The 23,615-nt window shown below is 40.9% G+C and overlaps 2 protein-coding genes across 2 annotated transcripts; both read left to right on the forward strand.

Annotated features, from left to right (window-relative positions):
• Window positions 1-1,695: 1,695 nt before the first annotated feature.
• LOC142607322 (elongation factor 1-alpha-like) lies at window positions 1,696-4,496 on the forward strand. Its single transcript, XM_075778767.1, has 3 exons — window positions 1,696-1,818; window positions 2,692-3,154; window positions 3,257-4,496. Exons 2-3 carry the CDS (start codon window positions 2,693-2,695, stop codon window positions 4,136-4,138), a joined length of 1,344 nt encoding a protein of 447 aa, XP_075634882.1. The 5' UTR covers window positions 1,696-1,818; window position 2,692; the 3' UTR covers window positions 4,139-4,496.
• Window positions 4,497-5,868: 1,372 nt separating this feature from the next.
• Window positions 5,869-9,354, forward strand: LOC142607226 (uncharacterized). The gene is made up of 4 exons (XM_075778649.1): window positions 5,869-7,551; window positions 7,646-7,985; window positions 8,085-8,705; window positions 8,788-9,354. Exon 1 carries the CDS (start codon window positions 6,093-6,095, stop codon window positions 7,113-7,115), a length of 1,023 nt encoding a protein of 340 aa, XP_075634764.1. The 5' UTR covers window positions 5,869-6,092; the 3' UTR covers window positions 7,116-7,551; window positions 7,646-7,985; window positions 8,085-8,705; window positions 8,788-9,354.
• The last annotated feature ends 14,261 nt before the right edge of the window (window positions 9,355-23,615 follow it).

A 23,615-nucleotide genomic window follows, 5' to 3' on the forward strand; every position in this document is an offset into this window, starting at 1 on the left:
GCTTGTGGTTTGTGGTGGTTTGAGAATTGTTTATTGGGTGGTTTGTGTTAGTGACATGCCATAAAATATTTGTCAAAAATAGGAAAATGGTGGAAGAGGTAATAGAGAAACAACACTCCGTTTGTTTTGACATTAATGTTTTCTAAAAAAACGATATATTTTCCAAAAACTATTTTATAGAAACCTATTTCACTTTCCTATGTTTGATAGCATTTTTTAGGAAACTATCTCATTTTCCTATATTTGGTAGCGTCCTTAAAAATAAGATAGAGTTATTTTCAATGTTTTCATATTGATTCTTAACTTCCTTTATTTAACATGACATAAGATAAAGTTATTTTTCAGAAAATTTTAGTAAAAAACAATCTCTAAAAATAAGTCATATTTTCAATCAAAATAAACAAAGCATAAATGTCAAGTTTGATGTAAGTAGGGGTGCTAATGTATTACATGACACGATACGAATTTTTGCAGGTTAATGTTCAAAGTAAATGAGTTCGTGTCAAAAGAACAAAGTTTAGTTATAAAATTAGTTGTAGCCTTATGTTACAAATTTGCTAAATATCTTTTTTATTGGAAATGAATTTTGACAAATCTACCATTGGATTACATCTTCTTTTTATATCCTCCTTACTTGCAAAATTTCTAGAAAATCAAAGATTAGTAGCTATGTTATCAATAAATTGTTTAAATTGTAAGTTTTTGTAGTTTAAAATTATGCATAAAATATGAGCTTATAGATTATATAGTAAATAATATCTAATTGACACAAAATTTGACATATGTATTAAGAGTATAAAGAATATGCAATTCAATGGTTAGATTTTCAAAATATGTGGTAATGTTTATTTTATTAAGTAAAGTTATAACCTAAGGCTACAACCAATTTTTTAGCTAAACTTTGTCCATGTCAAAATGGGTTGACATGCTTTAATATAATTAGTCAATTCTATGTTGACCTACTTAACTTTAATGACTTGATTAATATAGATAAATGTTATATTTATCTTGCATAAATTTGAATTACAAATATAATTGAGTAATTAAAATAATATTGGTGATATTGATAAATTATTCATTAAAACTCTAAAGTCCTTAACCCTTTATCCAAAATAATGATAAAAAAAACTCTATTTTCACTCTATTTTTCTTAGGTTGTCTATTAAACGGGTTGTCTTGTGTCAACTCACTTAATATACAGGTTGTGTTAGGATTGAATGGTATTGACTTAATTATTAAATGAGTTGTGTTAAGGTTGAGCCATATATTCAAGTATTATTACCTCACGACATGAAAATGACTTGCTAATACTAATTGCCACCCTAAAAGTGTATATATATAATAGGAAAAAAATGATATATATATATATATATTTTTTTTCCAATTTAGCTTAAAACTATCTCGAGGCTGTATGATTCAAATTTTATCTTCAAGTTGGTGTAAATGCTCTTATATACATGGTGTAATCTATATGGGCATTTGCGGTAATTAAAAGGTGAAAGGAATATGCTAATAAGATGCCAGCGCTCCTGACTGCTGGGTGTGCGACAACACGATATGCACATTAGGGCACCATTCTTATTCCAACGTGGCAATATCGATGCACAACCGTTAGATCATCCCAAACCCCAATCCAACGGCAGAGAGAGAAACCCTAGCGTAACCAAAGCAAAAAAGAGTCTTTAAAAACAAAGATAACTCTCATATCAAACCCTCTCCACTCTATTTCTCTCTTTCTCTCTCGCTCTTCACATTGAACTCTGTCAAAAGTGCGGCGAGAGAGTCTGTCTATCTTAGAAGCGAGTTTCATCTCATCAGGTTCAGATCTCTGTCACTCTTGTCTCTCTCTTTTTACAGTTCTTCTCAGCTCTGATTCTAATGTTGTTATTATATTTGATGATATCTAGTTTGTCTTTGTTTTGTTTGGATCTGAATGAACATATTATAAGATTCTGTTTGCTTTAGATGTTACGCTATCTCTGAATATGTTTCTCATCTGATTAACTGTTTATTTGTCTTCCTAGATTTGCTTTCTGGGTTCTGTTTGGTTTTGTCTCTCTTAGCTTTTTATTGTTATTTATTATTTTTTCCAAAGTTTATGCGGCTTGTAATTTGTGACAACGTTGTTTGCTATGTCTGTCATGTATGAATTATTGGGGTTTATTGGTAAGATCTGCTTGGGTTTGATTACGATGAAGACCTTAGGTGTAAGGTCAATGAGTTGTGTAGTATACCATAAAATCGTGTTATTATTATTATGAGTTTGTTAATGGGATCTTGATCTGGTGGCTGATGTGTTTTAAGTCCTGCTGACCTACTCAATTATATGATAATGACCTGGTGCATGTGTATTCAATTGTCTTTGAACTTGTTGATTGAAGAAACCTGATGATAGGTTATGGTTGTGGCATGTTTTGTTAATATCAATATTTACTGGAGTGATATGATTGTTGAATTTCGTTGTCTGCCAGGGATAAGTTTGGTTTTGTTTGGTTGATTCATATTTTTATTGATCCCATGCGTTACCAATAAATCTTTTAACCCTTTTAAAGGGCTATGTATGATATGCGTTTGAATTGGGACCTATTGAATGATACTATTATTGTAGTCAATTACCAGCTTCTGATTGTAATCAATTTGAATTAATGGTGAATGCTGACTTTTGATGATGGTATATTATTTTTATTGCAGAATGGGTAAAGAGAAGGTTCACATCAACATTGTGGTCATTGGCCATGTCGACTCTGGAAAGTCGACCACCACTGGACACTTGATCTACAAGCTAGGTGGTATTGACAAGCGTGTTATTGAGAGGTTCGAGAAGGAGGCTGCTGAGATGAACAAGAGGTCATTCAAGTATGCCTGGGTGTTGGACAAGCTTAAGGCTGAGCGTGAGCGTGGTATTACCATTGATATTGCCTTGTGGAAGTTTGAGACAACCAAGTACTACTGCACTGTCATTGATGCTCCTGGACATCGTGACTTTATTAAGAACATGATTACTGGTACCTCACAGGCTGACTGTGCTGTCCTCATTATTGACTCCACCACTGGAGGTTTTGAAGCTGGTATTTCTAAGGATGGTCAGACCCGTGAGCATGCCTTGCTTGCATTTACCCTTGGTGTCAAGCAGATGATTTGCTGCTGCAACAAGGTACATTTTCTTCATTATTTGTAGATTTGATGTCATTCTCATTTATTATGTTTTGAGGTTGCATATATAACTAATGTTAACTTTGCAAACTCTTGTGTCTAGATGGATGCCACAACCCCAAAGTACTCTAAGGCCAGGTACGATGAAATTGTTAAGGAAGTCTCATCCTATTTGAAGAAGGTTGGTTACAACCCTGACAAGATCCCCTTTGTCCCCATTTCTGGTTTTGAGGGTGACAACATGATTGAGAGGTCTACCAACCTTGACTGGTACAAGGGCCCTACCCTCCTTGACGCCCTTGACCAGATCTCTGAGCCCAAGAGGCCCTCAGACAAGCCCCTCCGTCTTCCACTCCAGGATGTCTACAAGATTGGTGGTATTGGAACTGTCCCAGTTGGAAGAGTTGAGACTGGTATCATCAAGCCTGGTATGGTTGTGACATTTGGCCCAACTGGATTGACAACTGAAGTTAAGTCTGTGGAGATGCACCATGAAGCTCTCCTGGAGGCCCTTCCTGGGGATAATGTTGGCTTCAACGTGAAGAATGTTGCTGTGAAGGATCTCAAGCGTGGTTTTGTTGCTTCCAACTCCAAGGATGATCCCGCCAAGGAGGCTGCTAACTTCACCTCGCAGGTCATCATCATGAACCACCCCGGTCAGATTGGCAATGGATATGCTCCTGTCCTTGATTGTCACACCTGCCACATTGCTGTTAAGTTTGCTGAGCTTGTGACCAAGATTGACAGGCGATCTGGTAAGGAGATTGAGAAGGAGCCAAAGTTTTTGAAGAATGGAGACGCTGGGATGGTGAAGATGATTCCCACCAAGCCCATGGTTGTTGAGACTTTCTCTGAGTACCCACCTCTTGGTCGTTTTGCTGTGAGGGACATGCGCCAGACTGTGGCTGTTGGTGTCATCAAGAATGTTGAGAAGAAGGATCCTTCTGGTGCCAAGGTCACCAAGTCTGCCGCAAAGAAAAAGTGAAATGTGCTTTTGAGGTTTATCATAGTCAGACTAGTTTTGTCTATTTATGGTGCTACTGGTTTTCAATTTTGTTTTGGTCGTTCTTGCGGTTTTGAGGACAGCTTTATTAGTTTCCATCACAGTCCTCTAGCCTTGCTTCTGAGGATGGTGGAGGGGTTGAGCAATCAGATTTCTTCTGGTTGCTTGACAAGCTGTGGTGGAAGCTCTGTTTTACAAATTATGTTTTAAGTTTTATATCTCAATGAGATGAGTCGTGATTTAAGTTTTATATCTCAGTGAGATGAGTCGGGTAGTTGATTATCGATGAAGAACTTCATTTTAATGTCAAAAACTCTGGTTTTTAAGTTCGTTGTTTAAACTTTCTGGTTCTTATCTTCTTATCTATTACTTCTCGACCCCCTTTAAAGAAGGGTTACTGGAATGGTTCTGCTCTAGTCTTTCTGCCACCCAGCCCTCTTTCCCGATAAACTTTCACTATGCTTGATCGTAAGGGAATAATGCATCTCACTTTGAGAATTCGTTAGGGAGTAGAAATAATGGAAACGATTGTAAGAGGATAGAAATTTATAAGTCTTAGGAGAAGATAGGTTTCTCTTGTAAGTTGTAACCAATACATGCAGCAGGCCTCACAATGCGTGGTTCCACATGCTTACATGTAGCGGTAACATGTAATAATTCTTCCTCGTTTTGAGTTGAAATAGTGGGTGAAACCACATGCTTACATGTAGCAGTAACATGTAATAATTGTTCCTCGTTTTGAGTTGAAATAGTGGGTGAAAATGCACTTTTCGTCTCTATATTTTAGGTCAATTTTCATTTTGGTTTCAAAATTGATTTCTTTGCAAATTTCATTCCTAAATTTTGAAAGTCATTTTTAAAATCGTCCTTAATGTCAACCAACGGAAATATCTTACGTGGCGTCTATGTGTCAAACTCACTTATTAAAATAATAATATATAAGCCAATGTATTAAGCTCACTCATCCAAAAATGCATATGCTCCTCACGTGATGGACACCTCACCTGTCCACCTCAGCTTCTTGCTCTCCCAAACCTCCCATGTGACCCCACCTGACCCTAGCTGACCCCAAGTCTCCAACTACCTCAGTCATCACACGAAAATCCCCAAATGTCACCCAAAACCCTAAAATCCTCTCGTCGTCTTCCTCAGCCCGATCCCTAAAATTAAACCTAGACACCCCTAAAACAACGAAATTCCTAGAAAAATCAATTTCTCTGCACATTGAAAACTAAAGAAAACGAGGGAGAATGTCGTGGGTTGAAGCTTCAATCCAAAATTTGCAATAGTTTCAAGATTGTATCAGTGGGTTGAAGTTCAAAAAGGTAGCTCTGTCCACTTTATCTCTTTCTCAGTGCACGTATCTCTGTCACTTTCTCTCTCTCTCTCTCTGTATCTTTTGCACATTATATTTGTCTCTCTCTTAACTTTTTTCACACACTCAATATGCATAGGAACCACTATTTAGATGGTTGTTTATGCCTTTATTTCGATAGTGTTGCATGTTAGTTAGGTGTTGTTTTTTTGATTTGGTTTTCAGAGTAGTTGATTATTTAAATAATGTTGACTTTATATCCCATGCATGCAGAATGGACGAGCACTTTACTTTGTATGTGCATCATGGTGGGTATTTTGATGTAAATCCTCAGAAGTATGTGGGGGGGGGGGGGGGGTGAGGTGGGGGTAGTAGATGATTGTGATCCTGACAAGTGGTCTAAGGTAGAAATTGAGTCCATCTGTAGAGAGTTTGGGTATACACGTGAGTAGGCTGTGGTACAGAAGGCCTGGGGATAATGAGGAGGATGGGGTGTTCCAACTAATTAAGGATGATCATGATGCAGTGGCAGTGACTAAGTTGATGAGGGGTCATGTATAGATTCATGTCTATGTAGAGCACCCAATTTATGAATCTATTCTTATTAATGGTGGTAATGGCATGTTTCTAGATATTGATATTGCTGTAGAGTCTGATCATGGTGACCCTTTTGTTGTTAGTGATTCTGAGAATTGCAGCTCTAGTGACTATAATGGACAGGGCTATTATGCTGACTGGGATGATGGTAATTTTGAGGATTATGATGACTGTGATGATGATGCTCACTGGGATGGTGGCAGTGCTGGTGGTAGTGTTAGTGGTAGGGCAAGGGATGCAGATGATAGGGATGATGAAGTGGAAATACTTGAGTGTAGGAGACCAGGGAAGGAACCAATTGTAGAGGAACCACAACAGGAAGGGGTTGTCACCAATGACAGTTTTGAGGACAATGATGTAGAAGGGGCAAGATCAATGAACCCTAACCAGAGATATGTGGGTGAAGATAGTGCAAGCAATGACAGTGAGGAGGTGATGCACATGTGTGATCAAATGGGGGATGGGGTAATGAACTCTAACTACACTACTGAGGAGCTATTAAGCCTAAGTGAGTCATCATCTGATGGTGGCATTCAGGGTGATGGTGATGATGATAGTGAAAGTGATACTATTGTCAATGAAACAGTTGTGGAAAATGTCAGAAGGAGGGTGACATTTCCTGTGTTTAGACCTGTGTCCAATCCTGAGGACTTGGTATTTGAGAAGTACATGTTATTTACCTCAGCTAAGCAATTCAAGGAGGCCATTACTGAGTATGCAGTGAAAGGTGGATGGGGGGTGAAGTTTGTAAAGAATGACAAAGTTAAGGTTAGAGCCAAATGCCAACCACCTTGTAAATTTACAGCTTACCTTGCTAAGCTACCAAGGGAGATGGGTTGGCAGCTTAAGACTCTGAACATGGAGCACACATGCACAAGGAGCTACAAAAACCCAAGGTGTTCTACCAACTTCCTTGCAAAGAAGTTGATGAAGAAAGTGAGGAGACAACCTGATATTAAGCTAAGGGACATTCAAGAGGTTGTGCATGAAAAGTATATTGTCAATATCAGTGCAGGAAAAGCCAGCAGGGCTAGGGAAAAGGCCTAGGAGTTTGTTGATGGGTCCTATGTAGAGCAGTACAATCAATTGTGGGATTATTGTGCAGAACTGAGGAGGTCTAGCCCTGGTAGTACAGTTGTAATGAAGACAACACACATTCAATGAAGGTGACTTAGCAGCTGAGATGGACTTACAGGCTGGTCTACCTTATTTTGAGAGACTGTACATATGCTGGTCTGGGTGTAAGCAGGGGTTCAGGGTAGGTTGTAGGCCAATAATTGGGTTGGATGCTTGTCACCTAAAGACCAAGATAGGGGGCCAACTGATGGTTGCAATTGCCAGAGACCCCAATGAAGAATATTTCCCTCTAGCAGTTGCAGTGCTGGAAGCAGAAACCAAGGACTCATGGTGTTGGTTTCTAAATTTGCTGCTAGCAGACATTGGTGATGAGAAGAGGTGGACATTCATATCAGACCAACAAAAGGTATCACTATAGAACATACTTATTTGTTAACTTAACTACATTGAACATTGTTGATTTATGTATATATGCTAAACACTGTTGATTTTCTTGGCAGGGGTTGGTGCAGGCATTTGCAGACAATTAGCCACAGTATGAGCACAAAATTTGTTGTAGACACCTGTACAATAATCTGAGGAAGCAGCATCCTAGCATAATGATTAGGGAGTTGTTTTGGAAAGCAGCTAAAGCCACATATGCACATGAATTTGAAAGGATAATGAATGTGATGAAGGACATTGATGAGGGTGCATATAATTGGTTGCAAGGACATACCATGACAGTATGGGCCAGACACATGTTCAGAACTGATGCATTGAGTGACACTGTCATCAACAACATGTGTGAGTTTCAATAGCAGGATACTGAAATTCAGGGGGAAACCCATCATTAGCATGGTATGTATATTTTTGGATTTTGGTAGGTGGAATTTACATAGTTTGGTTAGCTGTATACCTTGTTGCATGCACTGACTTGTGGGTTTTTCCTGTTTGTAGCTTGAGGACATAAGGTTATACTTAATGACCAGATTCCAGCAAAACAAAACCAGTATTAGGAGGGTGGAATCTGAGCTCTGCCTTAAAATTTGTAAAAGGCTACATAGGGAGAAGGTGGGCAGTGGTAGGTGGTTAGCTTGTTGGGCTTCTGACACCAAATTCGAGGTGAAGAATGGACTGCACAACTTCATTGTAGACCTGGCTAAGAGGGTGTGTAGCTGTAGGAAATGGGATATCATTGGTATCCCATGCTGCCATGCAGTTTCATGCATATTCTTCAACAGAGAGCAAGCTGAGAAATACACTAATGCCTGCTACCACACCAGCACATACAAAGCATGTTATGAGCACACCATTGATCCACTCAATGGTGCCAATATGTGGACCTCAACTGGTCTCCCTTCTGTGCAGCCTCCCATAAAGAGAAGGCCACTAGACAGGCCCAAGAAGAAGAGAATCCTAGAACCCAATGAACCAAGGAGGGGTCACTACAAGGGCTTGGGTATTGCCAAGAGGTGCAAGTCCTGTGGGAAGATAGGCCACAACAAAAGAAGCTGTAAGGGTGAGGTTGGAGGTAATTCTTCACTGCCTGGTGCTCAAAACCAAAGGAGACCAAACAAGGTAAAACTAATTTTTTTTAATTCCACATGTTTTGAAATGAAAATTAATGTTCTAACTTAGTTGTATTTGCTACTACTTGAAGACAAATGGCAATGGCCAAAGAGCAACCCAAGAACAACCGAATGATACAAGTATGTCATCAAGCCAGCAACCCAAGACCAACCAGCAAGGCACTAGACCATTAAAGTTGCAACCTAGAAGCAGCCAGCAAGGCACAAGACAGGCAAACCAGCAGCCATTAACCCTGCGACCAGTTGCCAGCAACCCTGCAGAGAGCAATCTAACCAGCACCAATCCAAAGAAGAGAAGGAGGGGGACTGTGACAAATGAAACTCTGACTGCCTCAAGAAATGCATCAAGGTACATGAAGGCACTGAGGGTTGCTGACAGCCAGGCATCTGTGCATGGTCCAAGGGGATAGACTAGTGGACATGGCCTATTTTTTGTAATTGGCAAACATTGCCTTTTTTGGGGTTTACTTTGATATTTTTGTAATTGGGAGACATTGCCTATTTTTGGGTTTACTTTGGTTTAAATTCACTGCTTGAAACATGGCAGACATGGCCTATTTGTTGGTTCACTTTTGTTTAAAGTCACAGCTTGAATTATGGCAGACATGGCCTATTTTTTGGTAATGCAGATTATGTAAGTAATGCAATTTATGAATGACTTATTAATGCAGATTTGGTAATGTAGATTTGTGTAATGCAGTTTATGAATGACTTGTTAATGCAGATTTGGTATTGCATATTTATGAATTCTGAATTGCAGAATCTTGAATTTTGAATTTTGAATTGTGAATTGCAGATTTGTGTAATGCAGATTTATGTTAATTGTGAATTGCAGAATTGTGAATGCAGAATTATGTTAATTTGTGCATTCAGATTTGCAGAATTGTGAATTGGTAATTGTGAACTGCAGAAATGTTTATTTGGTAATTGTGAGCTGCAGATTTATGTTAATTTGTGCATTACAGATTTGGAGAATTGTGAATTAGTAGTTGTGAACTGCAGAATTGTTTATTTGGTAATTGTGAGCTACAGATTTATGTTAATTTGTGCATTACAGATTTGCAGAATTGTGAATTGGTAATTGTGAACTGTCAGAATTATTTATTTGGTAATTGTGAGCTGTAGATTTATGTTAATTTATGCATTACAGATTTGCAGAATTGTGAATTGGTAATTGTGAACTGCAGAATTTGCATGTTTGGTAAACCTGTTGTGTTGTGCATTGCAGATTTGGTAATTTACCAAATCTACAATGCACAACACAAAAGGTTTACTAAACATGCAAATTCTGCATTGCAGATTTGGTAATTTACCAAATCTACAATGCACAACACAAAAGGTTTACTAAACATGCAAATTCTGCAATTCGGATTTGTATACACAAACTTGGTAAACTTGGTAAACTAATTGCAATACACATAAACTTGGTAAACTAATTGCAATACACATAATTGCAATACACAAACTTGGTAAACTTGTGTATATCAATTTTGCAGGTTTGGTAAATTAACACAGCCAACATTATAGACCAAATAAACACTAAACTTTGTCATCCATTCCATATTTCATTCATACTGAAATCAATGGGATTCATAGGATACCAACATCATCATCTACACTACATTGTCCTAACCCTATCCTAACCCTGCCTACACCCACATTGTCCAAAACATACTACACCATACCCCACCCATATAACCCACCAAAGCTAAAATCACACAAAGACATATCCCACACAGTAGCAGTGCCAATATCAAACACACTGTAAAAAGCTTCTCTCTCTTCTTGCATGTTGAAACCTCGGCTTGGAGTCTGAGAATTTTCTGCCTCATCTCTGGGATAAGCACCTTCCCACGCTCACAAATCTCATCATCAACCTATTAGAAGAACTTGCACTTCTTACCAATTTGAAATTAAACTCAAATTCAAAACAAAATTAACAAACAACAAACCCAAATGTACAAACCCAAGTGAAAAAAATGAACAAAAAACACAATGAACAAACCCAACTTACCCAGTAATTGGGACATAGAACCTTATCCCTGAGTTTTTATCTGTCCAGGAAACCACTAGCACGGGCTTCTGAGGGGAGGGGCAGTAGCACATGCGTGGTGCTCTCCTCCTCAAGCTTCCCTTCGATGATGCAGAGACAGATGTAGAGCTAGCTTCCATTCTTCTTCCTCCTCAAGCTTCCCTTGCTCTGCTCGTGTCATACTAGGTTTAATTTTGGGGATCGGGCTGAGGAAGACGACGAGAGGATTTTAGGGTTTTGGGTGAAATTTGAGGATTTTCGTGTGATGACTGAGGTAGTTGGAGACTTAGGGTTAGGTGGGGTCACGTGGGAGGTCTGGGAGGGCTGGGAGCGTGGGAAGCTGAGGTGGATAGATGAGGTGTCCATCACGTGAGGGGCATGTGCATTTTAGGGTGAGTGGGCTTAACACGTTGGCTTATATATTATTATTTTAATAAGTGGGCTTGACACGTGGACTTCCGTCAGACACGTAGGATATTTCCGTTGGTTGGTTGACGTCAAGGACGATTTTAAAAACGACTTTCAAAATTTAGGGATGAAATTTGCAAAGAAATCAATTTTGGGACCAAAATGGGAATTGACCCAAAATGTAGGGACGAAAAGTGCATTTTCGCCAAAAAGGTATGGGCAAACATTGGGAATAGATGGCCAAGGGGCTGTTTGGATTTTCAGTCTCCATCACCCATAACTTAATTTTCATCACCCATATGTGGGTTCTATGGCTGAATGGTTTGTTTGGAGATGTTTTCAGTTTTTGTTTCTATCATTCAATTCTCTGATTTTTGAGTGATGAGTTATAGAAATTGAAAACATATTTTTAGGTGCTTTTTAGTTATGAAAACAAAGTTATGATGACATTTTTATAAATACACACATTGAGGGACCCACAATCAGACTTGTGCTCTTTCCAACACAGTTGTCTTCTTTTTCTTTTTCTTTTTTCTTCTTTTCTTTCCTTTTCATGTTGGTTTCTGGGTTTGGTTCCATTTTTTTTTCCATTCTTCTTCACTGGGTTTTTGGGCTTGGGTTCTCTCTCTCTCTCTCTTTCTTTTTTTTTTTCTTGGGTTTTTGGGTTTGGTTGCAATTTTTTTTTTGGTAAACTATACCACCATTAACTCAAACCCACCAACTTCTCCATCCTTCCAAAATCAAGAAACAAAATTTTCAATTCAAGCAATACCCACAAACAATACTCACAAACTTTGCAATTCAAACAGTCTCTAAAACAAACCTCAACCCAAAACAAACACAACCCTAACTACACAAAAAAAAAACCGGGTAGGATGTTTGTGTGGGTATTTTTATTTTTCTTCTCCATTTCCACAGTTGGCACCATCATCTCAGTCTTAGACCAAAAAAAAAAAAATCAAGAAGACATAGGGCTGGGTCACCTCGCTGGGTCACGCCACCGCTGGGTCAAGCCGCCACTGGGTCACGTCGTTGGGTTGTGCCCTAGGGTCATGCCACCATTGGGTCACTCTTCCTTCTTCCACTTCATTTTACTTCTGTTCCTATTTTCTTCGAAACCCACTTCTTCAAATTTGAAGATTTTCTCTTTTGCTTCTTTGGTTTTTTGTCTAAGACACAGTTCTCTATGTATATCTATGCCTGAGTAATTGAACAAAAGCTTCAACCATTTTGAGAGGTACATATAATGGCTTAGTGGGAATGCTTTATGACGCTGGTAGACTAACTATACTCACTGACATGGTGCTCAGGCAGTGGGTCCCACAAACAGTAGAAACATTTGAGTGATGAGAAGCTGAAAACATGTGCCAAACGGGTGGGGTATAGGAAATTGGGGTATGTTAAGTGATGAGTGATGGGTGACGAAAATTGAGTGAGGAGTGAAGAGTGATTGTTTTCAAAAAACCAAACAGCCCCTAAACTCTCCTGAAACCTTATTGAGGTATAAAAAGTTAAAACACCAAGGCCCAAAATAGCACAGTGAGTGCACTCCATGGAAAATAATAATAAAAAGGTTGAGCTCATCACAAGAAAAAAGAAAGGATGGTAGGACCAAGTCCATTAAAAAGATTTAAAGTCCAAGACCTATGAAGGGATAGGCCTTAGGGCCCATGAAAAGGAAGGGAAGAAAGGAAAAAGCCTAGCCTACTAAGATCAGAAAATCAAAAGGGAGTCCAGTAGTAAGAATTGGGCTAGGATACCTAGAGGCTGCCAGGGGCTGGGATCCTCGGGACGTGCAGCACAGTTAGGATGAGATTGAGATAGCTCAAGAAGAGTGTTAAGAAACACAAGTAACAAAGAACAGAAACGTCATTCTCAATCACCCAATGATGCAGAAAGGAACCAGAAGGCTTGAAGAGTAATAATTCATGAACAAGGGACTGGTACCTTGGGGAACCCAGGAAGAACCATGAAAGGAAGTAGCATGGAAAACTTTCAACTTGGCAAGGATGGAATCGGCTCACTTGGGAAAAATGACAAAAGGAAAAACAACCCAAAAAGCTGAGTTTAAAAAGGTAAGGTTTAGAACCTTAAGGGTAGAGAGATTGGAGGTCAGCTCTCTAAGGACACCCCATAATGGAAAGTCAGCAAGAGGTTTTTGGGGGAAAAAGCACCAAAAGAAGAAAATTATGAGAAACAAGGAAGGGACCAGCCACCAAAGCTACTGACACAGCATGGGCTTTGGTACCTAGGGGAGCAAAGGAAGGAAACCAGTGGTACCCCGGAACCCTAGAATGACACCATAAAAGGGGGAAGCAGCCAACAGTGAAAGGGTATTCAGTAACAGTGAATTAGAATAGAATCATTGAGAAAACTCTGTAAAAAAAAATTCAAAGAAAGTAGTAAAAGAAAGAGAAATATTGCCAGGTTTCCCAAAACATCATTATAGAACATACTTGGATTCAAAGGAATTCAAACTTTACAAGTCTTAACGGCTTATAGAGCCATCTAAGTTTGTAATTTTTGAGCTTATTTGGACCTTGTAACACGTCTTAGTGAGCACATTGTAATTCACAAACTAAGAAAAGTAATGAGATGTTCCTTATTGTTTTAAGGATCCTTAACGTTCATTTTATGTCTTTATTTATATATTTCTCCTTTATTGTTTTCTTGCTGTTCAATACGTATTTATTTTTGCTTGTTAGCATGTACGTATTGTAGGATTCCTACTCTGTGCACCATTTGGTTTGTAAACAGCTCATTTAGCTGCGGTGAACCAAGCCCAATTCCTTTAAACAACAACTAAAAGGCCCAGGGTCCTTGCTTCAACTTGGGCCTGGACACTGTCCAAAAAAGGACCCTCACAAACCTTCACTAAATTATAAAATTCAAAAATTCAATGAGCAATTTTAGATTTCACTAAATTATAACATTTAAAAATTCAGTGAGCAATTTTCATGAGAATCTACGTCTTTTGAGAATAGAAGAATATCATCTATATAGATTAATGCATTAGTCAAGAGTAGCTAGAACAGCGTTATCATTGCCTTTTGGAATATGATAGGGCATTTTTGAGACAAAAGGGATGACCATCCATTGGTTATGATGATCTAGGATGCAAAATACTATTTTGTACCTTTCTTCTATGTGGATTTCTTATTGCCAAAATCTTATTTTAAGGTCAATTTTGAAAATACTTTTGCATTTGAAAGATGATGGAAAAGAACACTCTCATTTGGCAAAGGGACTTGTTATCTGCAAGAAAATGGTTGAGATCTTGGTAATTAATTACCAATTTGAGCCTCGGATTTGCTCAATATACTTGTTGACATAAAAAGCTTCACATGCCCACGGGAAGGTTGTGGGTTCAATAAGGCCTTCTGATAGAAGGTTTGATAGCTCTTGTTTGGCTAAAGATAAATGTTCTGGGATGTAGAATCACTCTTTTCACTTGACAATGACTACTCTCCTCAAGCTCTAGTAGTCATGGCATACTCCACATCAGAAGAAGATTTAGACTCGAACAGTTATGATACCTCAAACCCAGAAATCCAAATCATCTATACATCCCATCCCATTATAGCCCCCCTAACCAGCCTCACTCCCATAGCAAAAGTACATATCCTTCTAGAAACTTACTCTAGACCCATTCCAGTTATAGCCCTTTTTGACACTGGAGCTGCAACAACAATTCTCTATCACAAGATTTTACCTACGGAAGATTATATAAAACAAGCTCACTAATATTAGATTGAACATGGTTTTTACATTAGACATAAGGAAATGATTTCTGAAGGAGGCTAAATTCTATCTTTTCGTAGTTACAAAATGGCTATTTATAGGACACAAACTTCAAACTAACTTAGCTACAATTTACAATGAGTTCTATCCGATTATGCATGAGATAGTGGGGGCCTGGTTTGTGGTGACAAGTTGTTGAAGAGGTAAGGGCTTGGCTGAGCTAAATTATTTGCTAGATAAGACTGTTGCAGAAAGTAGTAAATGCGTCTGGCATGCATGGATAAGACTGAATGAGGCTGCTTCAGGATGTTTCTGAGACCTTTTTTTTAAAGTGTTAACCCTACTTAGTCCTATCAGTCTCTTCATTGGAACCATTCTTCATTGGCATCAGCATTTGGATCATGGTTATCATAATAGGGGTCATCATGACCAATGAAAGGATTGGAAATTTTCCAAGGGTCTTCATATGACTAATTTGGTCCTTAAACACCTTTAGATGTGCTTGGTATTACCCTAGGGAAAATCACTGGTTGGTCTAGTTGGGTGGATAAAGAGCTGTCTGATGGTGAATTTATTAGTTGCTTGGAGTGCACCGGGATCTTGAAGTCAGTGGTAATCTCTAGGAACCTTGAAGGTTTCAAGGATACTAAAGGCCTTAGACATCTGGTGCACTGTTGGTCTCCTTCCCTTCATACGTTTTTCTTTTTAGTCGGTGAACTCACCATTACCCTGGAGGATGTAGTCAATAATCTCCTCCTTCCAGTGTTTGGTGATGAAAACCCCTTTGATATTGTTGAGGTCTAAAAATATCATGATAAAAGGCCCAAAGAAATGACACATTCGGCCAACCTGTGGGAAGCAAAAATTGAAGAAAACAAGGTTGGGCTTCCAAAAAAAAAAAAAAAGAGAAGGATGCTAGAGCCGATGGACTTGAGGCCCAGGATCTATGAAGAGGCAAGATTCAAAGTCTATAAAACAAAGGGAGAAAGGAAAGAAGTCAGCCCGCCAGAATCAGAGAACCCAAAGAAAGCTCAGTAGAAAGGGCTGGGCCAGGATCCCGGGGACTGCCTGGGACCTCTGGGGTGTGCAGCATGACCAAAGTGGGATTAAGACAGCTCAAAAGGAGATCAAAAGGCACCAGGAACGAAAGGCAGATGGGTCCTTCTCGAGCATTCAGTGATGCAACACAAAACTAGAGGGCTTGGAGAGCAACGACTCAAGAGCAAAAGGCCGGTACCTCGGGGAACCCAAAAAGAGACCCATGAAAGGAAATAGTTGGGGAAACCTTCGACTTGGCAGAGAAGGACTTGGCTTACTGGGAAAGATGACAATAGGAGAGGGGTGGCTAAAAGGGGGGCTAAGCCTGAAAAGGGAAGATAGAGAAAACTCGGAGGGAGCAAAGTTAAAGGTCAGCTCACCCAAAGGGACCTCAGAACGGAGGGTCAGCAAGGCACTTTTGAAGGAAAAACCACCAAAAGAAGAGAGCTATGGGCAACAAGGAAAGAATCAGTCATTAGAAGGGCTAAAATGAATAGGGGCTCTGGTACCCAGGAAGCCAAGGGGGAAGAATCAGTGGTACCCCAGAACCCTAAAGTGACACTATAAAAGGGAGAAGCAGCCAACGTTGAAAGGCAGTCAGCAATAGTAAAAATCATATAGAATCATTGAGAAAACTCTAAAAAACTCAAAGAAAGTAGGAAAATATCTCCCGGTATCCTAGAAACAGCCACTACAGTACATTTTTGGATTCAAAAGGATTTAAACTTTGCAAGTCTTAGAGGCTTAGATGGTTATCTAAGTTTGTAATTTTTTAGCTTATTTGGACCTTGTATCACGTCTTAGTGAGCACATTGTAATCCATAATTAAGAAAACTAATGAAGTATTTCTAATTGATCTAAGGATTCCGAACAATTATTTTATGTTTTCTTTATTACATTTGTCTTCCTTTGCTGTTTTTCTTGTTGATCAATACATATATTCTCGCTTGCTAGTGTATACGTATTGCAGGAGTCTTGCCCTGTGCACCACTTGGCCTATAAACAACCCATTTAGCTGCGGTAGACCAAGCCCAGTCCCTTTAAACTACAATTAGAGGGTCCAGGGTCCTTGTTTAATCTTGGGCTTGGATACTGTCCGAAAACTGACCCTCGTAGATATCTAGCTCTCTATTGAGGACCTCAAGGTTAAGGACTGGCTCTTCACTCTTTTTGGTGGGCGTATTGCTTCTTCTGGAGGCAAGCCAGTCAGGATGGGAAAATAGGTAGTGACCCTTTCTCAAGAAAAGGGCAAGGTGGTCAAACGAGCCGGTTTCCTGGCGTTGTGGTTGAGTAAGTTTCTCTTTAGTGAGTTTCCTATATATGAGATTAAGTCCACTTCTTTCCCATTTGCTGTTAGGTTGGCTAGGGATGCTCAGTATCCTTTAACCCTCATGTTCTTAGGCCACGTCTACTCTCAGTTGGACTTGCTTCATGGTGATGAGGTTGAAGGCAATTCCTGTTGTGCCATAACCTTGTCTTTGCACTGTGCTATTCTTCAAGTGTTTATGTAGGACCGGTCTCTTGTTACTTTGGCAAAATGCAGAAACCTGAAGTATGTGAAGGATAAGTTTCAAGGATCCCTAGATGTGATCAAGGGTCTGTGTGGCAGCTCTACTGATGGCCACCCTATCATCTTTCGTTGGTCTAACCTGAAAGGTGGTAGCATCAATCTGGTGGAATTATTCGACCAGGCGGGGCATCTAAGTTGGCGTTCCCCCCAAGAGTTTAGCCCCGGCTTTGCATGTGATTTCGTTTTGTCTTCCTTCCTTAACTCTACAAGGAACACTTTTCACATTTGCCGAGGAGACAAAGGCAGCTTGGCATACTTGGCATGTACCAGCTCCTCATGGCTTCCAGTACCTTCATCAAATGGTCCAAAGTACACCCATTATTCTACACACAGAGTACTTAGACAAATTGGCTTTGATCAGGACATCCTGTTGATATTCAAGGAGGTGGTACCTTCTCTCCCATCTTGGGATCCATTTTTAAAACTTCAAGCCTATTCCTATTGGTCACAGACAAGCCCTCAATTCGTGGTACCAAGTTCTCAGTGGGGAGTTTTCGCTTCTAGTGGCTTTACTAGTTACTAGAGAAGGGTTCAAAAGTCTTTCTCAGATTTTGTTGGCTTAGGTAAAATTGGAAGGGTTCTCGATCCTGATCTTTTCTCTACCCCATCTTATAACAAATGCTTGGCCCTTCCAACTGCTAGCATTTTATCTGCTGCAATAAGTAGTTAAACAAGATTTATGGAGTGGCACGCCTCCAAGGGTGGTTGGGTGTCCTACGCCAATGACTTCCTTGACTCTTGGCCAGGGTGTGACCTCATTGTAGGCTCTTCTTTTGGCGTGCCAATTAAGAAAGGGGTGGCTGAGGCAATTGGTGCTGCAAATCCTGTAGGAAGGGTAAGGAAAAGAAGATTAAGCAGGAAGTTGTCAAGAAATCATAGGTTGGGGGGAGTGCCAAAGGTACTGAAGTTGGCCTTAGAACCAAAAGGAGGAAGACTGCTTCAGCTCGCAAGCAGCTCATTATTTTTGAAGGTTCTAGGGAAATAGATCCTTCTGTTATTGGAAAGGAGGTCAGCCATCCTCCCATTCCAAAGATCAGAGTGAAGACTAAGGTAGAGTCTTCTATCCTTCAGATCCCTGTAGGTTCCTTTAAAGAACCTCTTCCTTAGTTGTCACTTCCTCAGCCCAAGGTTCTCTGAGGTCCTCTGACGTTATCCCCCGATCTCTCCAGGAACCCTCTAGGCGTACCCGTAATAACAAAATACTGCTGAAGAATCTGTAGAGAGAGAGAGAGAGAGAGAAGGGCAAGGCCTCATTCCTTCTTTTCTCATTCTTTCCTCCTGACATATCCTCATTTGTTTTTTTGGTTTGTTGTTTTGTTGTGCCCCCTTTCCCTCCTCCTTTTTACTGATAAGTGGTCTCTCTTTTTCTTTGTAATCTAAGAGCAAGTCGAATCCTAAGGGAGCAAAGAGCCAGTCTTCTGGTGATGATGTGTGTTGAGGTCTAAAAAATCATAATTAAAGGCCCAAACAAATGGCACATCGAGCCAACCCATGGGGAGCAAAAAAAAAAAAAAAATTGAGGAAAGAAAATTGGGCTTATAAAAGAAAAGAAGGATGATGGGCCATGGGCCCTGGATCCGTGAAGAGGCAAGGCTTAGAGTCCATAAAACAAAGGGAGAAAGGAAAAGAAGTTTGCCCGCCAGGATTAGGAAAAAAAAAACCAAAGAAAGACCAGAGAAAAAAGAGCTAGGCAAGGACGCCGAAGGCTGCCTAGGACCTTTAGGTGTGCAGCACAGCTAAAGGAGGATTAAGACAGCTCAAAGAAGGAAAAAAGGCACCAGAAATGAGAAGCAGATGGGTCCTTCTCGAAGCACCCAGTGATGCAGCACAAAGCCTGAGGACTTGGAAAGCAATGACTTAGGAGCAAGAAGACGGTGCCTCGGGGAACCCAAAAAAAGAGGTCCATGAAAGGAAATGGTTGGGGAAACCTTCGGTTTGGCAGAAGAAGACTCCGCTTATTGGGAAAAATGACAAAAGGGAGGGGCGGCTAAAAGGGGGTAAGCCCAAAAAGAGAAGACAGAGAAAAAAGGCTTAGAGAGAGAGAGAGCAAAGTTAAAGGTTCAACTCCCCCAAAGGCACCTCGGAATAGAAGGTCAGCAAAACACTTTTGAAGAAAAAAATACCAAAAGAAGAGAACTATGGAAAATAAGGAAATGATCAGTTGTCAAAAGGGCTGAGACAAACAGAGGGCTCTAGTACTTAGGGAGCTAAGGGGGAAGAATCAACAATACCCCGGAACCCTAACGTGACACTATAAAAGGGAGAAGCAGCCGATGTTACGGGCAGTCAGCAAGAAGAAAATCACATTGAATCATCAAGAAAAAACCCTGTAAAATTCAAAGAAAACAGGGGAATATCTCCCAGTATCTCAGAAACAGCCATTACGGTACATACTTGGATTCAAAAGGATTCAAAATTTGCAAGTCTCAGAGGCTTAGAGAGTCATCTGAGTCTGTAATTTTTGAGCTTATTTGAACCTTGTATTAAGTCGTAGTGAGCTCATTGTAATCCATAATTAAGTGTGGGGGCCTTTTTCGCAAGTGTTGGGCTGGGCCGCCTGCCGCTACACTAGGCCCAAAGTTTTCTAGATCGAGGAGTTGGGACCGATCCGAAAGCAAACCTTCCTGGTCCGACTTATGCACAAACAATGTCCTTGTTAGTCATTTCTTGATTATGTGCTTACGGCAGATAGAACTATCACATTAACTACAGCAAGTAGATATAGTAAAGACAATAATAGGAATTTAGACAATTTTCAATGGGCCTCAATGAAGGGTGCCCATTTTTACACAATGGTAATAAAGGGATGAGTTTTAGATGGATAATAAGGAGCGTATTAAAGAAATAAATGTCATCTTGCCGCGTTAAGCCGTTCTGCGTTAGGAAAGGGAACCATTCCTTCAACGCTACTAATCTCTCTAAGAAGGGAAATTAGCTTCTTTGAAGGAACGGGCCTAAGTGACTTGGGTCTAGTGAAGTTTCTTCCTTTGGTCATCAGAGATCATGGGTTAGAGGGGGAGAGGGAGATTAACCCATTCGGTGCATGCCAATCACTCTATTCTCTCTGCTTCTCTCTTACTTTTTTTCTCTGTTTCTTTAATCCTTTTCTTTTTGTTTTTCTTTCTTGTTTTTACTCTCTTTTTATTCTTTCTCTTTTTTTTCTTCTTGTTTCTCTTGCTCCCCCGTTTTTTTGATTCTAGCGAGTATCTCACAGAGGTTTTCGTCCCTCTCTTCTCTCCTATAGCTGTGCACAGTAGGGCTCCTTATATAGAGCCAGCCGTGCTTGGATTTTTTACCATTTTAGCCCCTAACCATTTTTTTTTGGCATGGGTTCCTTTGCCGACCGTCACTGACTGGTCAGTCACCCAGCCAACGCCCCTCCGCCTCAGTCAGAGAAGGCTTTTTTGTTTTGCTTGCTCCTTGTGGCATTCTTACCTGCCACGGTGTGAATACTCTCCTTCCCTCTATCTCTCACGACATGCACCTAGTGGTTCCCACTCGGCCTTGCCTCTTTTGGGTTGTATGCCATCCCAGCAGGACATAGCTTCCAAAAAGGCTTGAGCAGGAAACACGAAATGAGTTTTCCCCCCCCCCCCACCGCCAGACCATACCCCCTTACCTCTGACCCGTGACCTCACTATTTCCTGTATTGGCTGGGTACACGCTGGTGGTGCCTGGGCCTTGCGCGTGCCTTGCCTCCATGCTTGTTCAAAATTCTGCCTGCTGATCATCGGTCTGCCGTGGTCTGAACGTCAAACTGCCCAGTCTACTGCTTGTTTTTGGCTTCTTTTGACATGGGCTGTTTCGTCTGACTCCACATTTATGGCCTGCATCTTCTAAGGGCTAGGCCTTGCCTGGTTGTGGGCTGTTCCATGTCTTTATTCCTAGCTCCTATTACTTGCTTCTTGCCACACAATTCTATTGTGCCTGCCGTGAGGTTTACTTGACCCAAGCCCGCTGGGCCACTTTAGACCTTTTCTATTTATTCTTTCTCTGGAGGCCCATTGATCTTACTGGGCCTCTTGCTACTCGCGGGCTCCCTTGTCCCACCTACTTTCATTTGGGCATCCTTGACCCTCTTACTCTCTCGGGCGTCCTGGGCCCTTTTTCAATTCTATGTTTCCCATGGGCTTTTACTAACTTCTTGGGCTTCCTCGGCCCAAGTACTTCTCACCTTTTCCTTAGGGGTCATGGGTTTTCCATAGCCCCTTACTTTCTTTACTTGCACTACTTTGGGCCTGTTGTAGCAGCTGTGGCCAATTCTCACTTTTCCACATCCATACAACCCATGGGTTTGTTGTTACTTTCTTCTAGGCCTTTTTAGGTCCACTTAGTTCCTCAGGATCCATTTATTTGCTTTTTAGACCCACTATTTGTTATTCCTGCCACTTAGCTTAATGGCATTCTATATAGCTTCTTTTGCCCATGACTTTGGGCCTGCTTCCCTGCTGGGCTTGCAAAAAATGAGCGTCTACATTTAGCCCCCTAAACATATGAAATGCTTCTGTAGTTCATATGTGAATAAAGACTTTTCTATCCTTTTGGTTTTCCTCTTCTTCTTTTCCTTCGTGGGCTTTTTCGAAAAGTGGACCCTAACCCATATACATCTCTTCCCCCTATTTTATTTTTCTTTTCTTGTCGTGAACAGTGTTGTCTCTTCGAATTTCCCAGTTTAGCAGTTATTCTGAAGCATAGCCTCCACTTCATAAACTTCTTCCCTCTTTTCTGACTGACCCATCGCATCCCCTCGCACCCTTTCCCATGGTACGGGTATTTAAGGCCGTGTCCATTCAGAGTTCGGGCACGAAAACTTTTTCTTTTCTCTTTTCTTTTCTGCGTTTTCCTTCCCAATCACCACAAACTTTCTTCTCCCACCAAACGATACACTATAACTCCGGCGAAGGGCCAATCCTCTTCCCACCGTAAGGGGAAAGAGATTACTAATGATCCTGCCATACACGAAGAGGTCGCCTATTCCGAGTCAGATCGTTCCGACGAAGAAGCAAAATGGTGCGATCCCAACGGCGAGTGCGCGCCCCTTCTAGACCCTTGGTATGATGTTCACGGCCACTTCCTTAAGGTTCCTGGTGACTACATGCCGTTGCCGCCTGGCCGCGTATGGCTTGCTTTTTGTCGGCGCAACCCTAACGTCTCTTAGGCTCCCTTGCCCTCTTTGATCTCTGATCTCTCTATCCGCCAAGGCATCTCACTCCCTGTACCCATCCATTTCGAGTTTAGGTCTGGTGCTGCTTCGGGTTGGAGGGAGTGGGTAGACTGAGAGTTGTCGGATACATACTTCATGGGTTTGCTTCAGTGGACCGGTGTGTTGAAGGCCATCGTTCAATCTCGCTGTTTGGCCAACTTCATAGACCTATTTAACCTCTGCCATCTGGTCCGCCGGTGGTGCACTCACACCTTCTTTCTCTCCCGTGGTGAGATTACCGTAACTTTGGAAGACGTGGCTAACCAGTTACTTCTGCCCATTCTTGGTGACGTCGATCCTGCCACCCTCGAGCTTTCTTCAGAAGAAGAGGCCATAGAGGCCGAATTGATGAAGCGAATGAGCGGTAATGCCAAATTATCGTTCTGGATTAGTTCTCCCTCAAAGCTTTCCGCCGCTACCACTCGTACAACTTTTGTCGCATTCTGGTTATGTAAGTATGTTTTTGGTTCTCACTCGCATTACGCTATGAAGCCTTTGTACTTTTGTTTGGCCACCAAGATTGCTGCTAGGGTGAGTCTGCCACTGGCACCTATGTTCTTGGGGCATCTGTATGTCTAACTAGACATCCTGCGGAGCGATGAGAGTCAGGCGGGCTTTTGTCACTTGATCACTACTTCCGTTCATAGCACCATCTTGCATCATATGTTGTACGAGCGCTGCGCCAAGCATCTGACTAAGCGTAGGCCCGTGTGCTTCGCCAGAGGGAAATACAGTTCATGTCTGGAGGTTATTACAGACTTCTGTGGCAAGTTTGACTCCGATTTTCCTTTGGCTTTTCGTTGGGCTGGTTTAAAGCCGATTGGGCATCCTATCGTTGAGTTTTTTTTTTATAAAGGAGTTGGGTTTTCTTGGAGGGCGTATAGGGATTTAGGTAGAGGTTATACAT

The sequence above is a fragment of the Castanea sativa genome, chromosome 8 (assembly GCF_040712315.1).
Source record: "Castanea sativa cultivar Marrone di Chiusa Pesio chromosome 8, ASM4071231v1".
NCBI lineage: Eukaryota > Viridiplantae > Streptophyta > Magnoliopsida > Fagales > Fagaceae > Castanea > Castanea sativa.

Bases quoted from the DNA above. Each gene is read 5' to 3' on its own strand.
- LOC142607322 (XM_075778767.1), top strand. From the start codon at position 2,693: ATGGGTAAAGAGAAGGTTCACATCAACATTGTGGTCATTGGCCATGTC. The intron at 3,155-3,256 runs GTACATTTTCTT...TCTTGTGTCTAG, and splicing joins TGATTTGCTGCTGCAACAAG to ATGGATGCCACAACCCCAAA.
- LOC142607226 (XM_075778649.1), top strand. From the start codon at position 6,093: ATGTTTCTAGATATTGATATTGCTGTAGAGTCTGATCATGGTGACCCT.